Source organism: Brassica oleracea, chromosome C5 (assembly GCF_000695525.1).
Source record: "Brassica oleracea var. oleracea cultivar TO1000 chromosome C5, BOL, whole genome shotgun sequence".
NCBI classification, from domain to species: Eukaryota; Viridiplantae; Streptophyta; class Magnoliopsida; order Brassicales; family Brassicaceae; genus Brassica; species Brassica oleracea.
In genome coordinates this window covers 11,893,906-11,899,534 of record NC_027752.1, presented here as the reverse complement: position 1 = coordinate 11,899,534, position 5,629 = coordinate 11,893,906, and the positions used below count along the sequence as shown (strand labels likewise).

Below are 5,629 nucleotides of genomic sequence, written 5' to 3'. Positions count from 1 at the left end.
TTTTTCTTTATTCTCTAGATTTTTCTACTACAATATCTAGATATTTTTCTATTTGAGGAGGTGATGATAATTCTAGAAAGATTCTAGAATTTAAGCTTAATTTTGGGTTTAGTCCAATAAGAGTTTATTGGTCCATAATTAAGCATAGCCCAAAATCAAGTTTAACTTCAATATTAGATATAGAAATCGCCATCTGTATGTTAAGCTGTAATGTTCTTACTTTTGCTGTGAGAGGACGAGCTCTTTCGGCGATGTCGATTAGGTTCTTTTCAGACACCGAACATCCAACGGTGTTGATAACACTACACCAATGTAAAGTGTGTTAGTAATGTAATTACCTGGTTATGGAAACCAAATCTGGAATCAAACTTAGCTTTCCGATTTTGTTATTTAGTAACCGTCACTATCATTAAATAACCGGAAAATACTTACAATGAGCTCGCAAGTTTTTCTTCAAGTTTCTCGTATTTTCTTTTCCAGTGACAATCGCAAACTCTCTCTCAGCGAGAACCGTATAGGCTACCCCGCAAACCTAAACCATACTTCTCGTTTCTTCTAGATCTTCATCTGTCTTGACATAAGGTATTTTGGGAATCTTCCTGAAACCGTATCACACCAACTTCTTCATCTTCTAAAGCATTGACAATCTTTTTTATGGCGCATGATGATTGATAGGTGAGAACATGAACTCCGATGGGCTCTTCTCCCGCAGTGAACATCATCTCGGTATCGATTCCGTTTTATCAGTCGATGTTCTTGTCTAAGTCAACAATTGGAGAGGACATCACCTTTTTCAGAAACTACTCACTTCTGCTTCTGGTGATCTGAGTTAATAGCAAGTAGAAAAGCTCTGCAAGCGTGTTTACCTTCCCGATGATGAAAGTGATATGAAAAATTCCAGTTTTGGACATGATGGCTTGTGTGTAATAGGTGTAACTAGGTTAGCAAGTAGGCTAGCTTAGTCTGAGCAACGAAACTGTTAAAGAAATGGGCAGACCTAATAGTAGGGCTAAAATGAGAATATAGAGCTCTCGTCCATTTTTCTAAAGAGGTGTAGCTATTTACCTAATTACTGGTTCTTTTATGGTTATTCATCTAAATGACTCTAAAAACAACCCACTGCGCATGGCCTAACCAACCTTTTTTTTAACACTAATTTATTGTGACATTACATTTATAAGAAAAATTATATAGACAATTCGACAAGCGACAATACTACCTGAAGATCTACCTTCTTTCTTTTATGGTTTTGTTTTGATTTCATTCAGAAATTGATAGGACTTAAAAATCTTTAACAATATTTTGTCAATATTTGAGAAACGATTCTCACCCCATTTATTTCCTTTTTTATTTTAAATTTAAATAATGATAAAATATTGTTGGATTATTAGACTACTTACAATGGCATATTGAATTTGTTGATTCAATAGTTGAAAATGTGCAATGGGGTATTAAAAAGACAATTGAATCTTACGTGCATTCAACATAGTTGAAATAATTCAACATTGTTGAATCGTTAAAGATAAGGCAAAATAGATCCCCCAAAAACCACTTGTCACTAAAACATTGGTAAGTGAAATTTCTGATTTGTTTTTTCCTCTCAATTATTTTAGATCAATTATCTCTTAAATTTTTATTTTTTAAAAAAATATTTTTACATCAAAATTTTTCATTTTTAATACTCTATAAATAGAGACTTGTTTCATTTGATTTGGACACAGAAAAAAACTCATCTCTTTCTACTATAATTTTTCTATTATTCTACAAAAAAAACTCTTGATTTTATATTTTTCTTCTTTTTCAAGTGAAATGAATCCCAATAATAATCCTTTTAACACCCATAATTCTAATAATTATTCTTTTAACTATCCAAATCCCAATAACTATCAATTTCAGAATCAATCTTCTAGCCATCCTCAACATTTACCAAATTATGGTTATCAACTAAATTTCTTCATGCCATCAGCTATTTCAACCTATCCTCCAAATTATGGATCGATGATGCCAAATCCATCTCAAACACCTTCTTATTCTTCTACTCCACATGGTAATGAAGTTGTTCCAAATGTTGGAGCAACTGAATTTCCTGAATTTTCTAAACAAATGGCTCTTGGTGGTATGAGCGGTCTTAATGAAGCGACTCCAAATGCAGATGATTCAACTTCTACTCGTCGGAAAAGCCCCAAGTGGGCCACTGCGCAAAATTTGGTGTTACTGAGCGGGTGGATTAAATATGGAACAGACAGTGTTATTGGCCGAAACCAAAAAAGCGACGCATATTGGGGTAAAATTACAGAGTATTGTAATGAGCATTGCTCATTTGATCCTCCAGGGGATTTGATATCCTGCAGAAATCATTTCAACTACGTAAACAAAATATTGGGGAAATGGATCGGTGCTTATGATAATGCTAAACGTCTACAACAAAGCGGGTGGTCGGAGAACGATATATTGGCGAAAGCACATGAGCTTTATTCAGGTGAAAAGAATGGACATTTTAATTTAATGTCTGAATGGCTCGCTGTCCATGATCAACCACGTTATGGTAGTCAGGTAGGAGGAAATACTGGCTCTGGGAGCAGTGGATCTAAGAGAGTCCATGAAAGTGATGCTAGTGACTCCAACTCTGTAGGATCCAGTGCTCGTCCAATGGGGAGGGATGCAGCTAAAAAAAAACTAAAAAGAAAGGTAAGGGTGCAGCTTTGGAAGTGGTCAATGAAGATTTTATTGAATTCAAACAAATCAAGGCGCAAGAGTTGGAACGCTTGGAAAAAAATAGCCATGTTGCAAGAGGAGTCAAACAAAAGGCGAAAAGAGGCAACACAAAGGCAAGAAGAAGCAAACCAGCTGATGAAAGAAAAGACTCGGGCTAAGAAGATGAAGATGAAGATGTGGTTGAAACTAAGTGAAAAGCAACATCTCAGTGATCAGAGCAAAGAGCTGTTCAAACAGTTGAGCGACAAATTATTTGAAAATTAATTATAATCACAAGTGGCTGTCTGTATCACGTCACTTCATGCTTTAATAATGTTCGCTTGTCATCTTCTATTTTAATAATGTTTGTTTGTCATGTTCTATTTTAATAATGTAAAATGTATCTTTCAGCTTTTATCTGAAGAATATTATCCTTGAACCACTCGACATACTTTAATAATGCTTTCAAGTGCCCGTGACTTTGATCTATCTTATCTTTCAACCACTCACCAAACTTTAATAGTACTGTCAAGTGCATGTGACTTTCATCTATCTTATCTTCCAACCACTTACCAAACTTTAATAATGTGGTCAAGTGTCCGTGACTTTCATCTATCTTATCTTCAAACCACTCACCAAACTTTAATAATGTGGTCAAGTTCCCATGACTTTCATCTATCTTATCCTCCAACCACTCACCGAACTTTAATAATGATGTCAAATGCCCGTGACTTTCGTCAATCTTATCATCCAACCACTCACCATGCTTTTATAATGCTTTCCTCCAACCACTCAATTTGTTGGTTCCATTTTCCTATAAATAAGAACTCATTTCTTCCATTTATGTATTTATAAAATAAATCTCAACTTACTAAAACAATCTCAATGGATCCATCAGAATTTGATTTTGATATCGAAGCTTACAAAAGGCAGTCTGAAATTGAAGAGAGGTATATCCTAAACCACTTTAGAGAGCGTCGACAAAAAATAGAGCAAGATTATCCATCTAGTACAAGAGAAGATACTTCAAGAGAGATCATGCAGCTGCAAATCAAAGGCTGGTTGACGACTACTTTTCCAATCAACCTACATATGACGATGCAATGTATCGTCGACGATTCCGGATGCGAAAACATGTTTTCCTCTGGATTGTTGGGGATCTATCAAGCAGTGACGACTACTTCACCCAGCGATTTGACGCAGCTAATAAAGAAGGTATATCTCCATTAGAAAAATGTACCACGGCCATGCAAATGTTAGCATATGGTGTTGCAGCCGACGCGGTGGATGAATACATCAAAATTGGAGGTACTACAGCTTTGGAGTGCTTGCGTAGATTCTGTAAGGGAATCATACAATTGTATGAGCAAGTGTATCTCAGAGCCCCAACTCAAGATGACCTGCAGAGAATTTTGCATGTTAGTGAAAAACGAGGGTTTCCGGGGATGATTGGGAGTATTGATTGTATGCACTGGGAATGGAAAAATTGTCCTACAGCGTGGGAAGGACAATTTACTCGGGGAGATAAGGGAACCACCACTGTTATTCTTGAAGCAGTTGCATCCCATGATATATGGATCTGGCATGCTTTTTTTTGGATGTCCCGGCACATTAAACGATATAAACGTTCTAGATCGTTCATCAGTGTTCGATGATGTTGAACAAGGAAATACTCCAAGAGTGAACTTTTTCGTGAACCAACGTCCGTATAATATGGCGTATTATCTAGCTGACGGTATCTATCCTTCTTATCCTACTTTCATCAAATTGATTAGGCTTCCTCAAAGTGAACCGAACAAGTTATTTGCACAAGTTCAAGAGGGTTGCCGGAAGGACATCGAACATGCATTCGGAGTGTTGCATGCTCGATTTAAAATCATTCGTGAACCAGCTCGTATGTGGGACATTTCCGATTTGGCTATTATAATGAGGTCATGTATCATATTGCATAACATGATTGTTGAAGATGAACGAGATACATATGCTCAACACTGGACTGACTATGATCAATCTGAGGCAAGTGGATCTAATGCACCACAACCATTCTCGACTGAAGTGCTACCTGCATTTGCAAATCATGTACGTGCTAGATCGGAATTGGAATTGCGTGATTCCAATGTGCATCATGAATTGCAAGCAGATTTAGTCAAACACATATGAGAAAAGTTTGGAATGTTTCATGGTTGAAGAGATTTTTAAGTTTGTCGATTGAGTTTATTGCACTAATTAAGCTATGTGTGTTTTATTATTTATGTCGCGTGCTTATTAATGTATTGTGTTATATTTTATTTTCTTGTAATTTTATTGATTTTAATAAAGTTTCTATATTTTTCGTCTTTAATATTTGATTTTATATTAAATTTAAAAATTAAAAAAAAATTATTTAAAACATTTGTTTGATTCTAAAATATTTAATTTGATTTGATTGAATTATTGTTAATATATATTACAAAACATATGAAAAACAAAATTATTGAAAAAACAATTGTAGGGTAGGGTGTTGAATAAAATTCAACAAACCATTGTAAGTGGGTAGGTGTTGAATTATTAGATGTAAGAGAGAGAAGACGACGTGGAAGAGAGAGAAGATGACGTGGAGGGTGTTGAAAGTGTAAACCAATGTTGATAGCCACGCCCTAAGAGAACCTTGTTAACAACCATCTCAAAATTTAACTCCGACGAACCACGCTTACGCTCAGTTGATGTTGACTTGAAGAAAGAAATGGAGCCAAAGGAGTAGTTTGGAGCAGTTTGAGTCTTGAGCAAGAATAGGGCAAGACCTCCGGAGATTGTGTATCAAGACTTCAGGAGTGTTCAGGAGTGTACAGAAGTATCCAAATGAGGTGTGCAAAGTTAGGGTCAAGTCCAGGAGGGACTTAGACATACTTAGACATCATTTGGAGTCAGATGGGTGATGGTGCAAAGATAGGGCGAC

The 5,629-nt window shown here is 36.0% G+C and overlaps 1 protein-coding gene across 1 annotated transcript; it reads left to right on the top strand.

Annotated features, from left to right (window-relative positions):
• Positions 1-1,998: 1,998 nt before the first annotated feature.
• LOC106294396 lies at positions 1,999-4,854 on the top strand. Its single transcript, XM_013729951.1, has 3 exons — positions 1,999-2,595; positions 3,711-4,234; positions 4,278-4,854. Exons 1-3 carry the CDS (start codon positions 1,999-2,001, stop codon positions 4,852-4,854), a joined length of 1,698 nt encoding a protein of 565 aa, XP_013585405.1.
• Positions 4,855-5,629: the final 775 nt, after the last annotated feature.

Excerpts from the sequence above, each read along its gene's own strand:
- LOC106294396 (XM_013729951.1), top strand. The coding sequence starts at position 1,999 with ATGATGCCAAATCCATCTCAAACACCTTCTTATTCTTCTACTCCACAT. Across the intron at positions 2,596-3,710 it reads GGAGCAGTGGATCTAAGAGA|AGAAGATACTTCAAGAGAGA; the intron begins GTCCATGAAAGT and ends ATCTAGTACAAG. Across the intron at positions 4,235-4,277 it reads GGAGATAAGGGAACCACCAC|CATGCTTTTTTTTGGATGTC; the intron begins TGTTATTCTTGA and ends ATATGGATCTGG.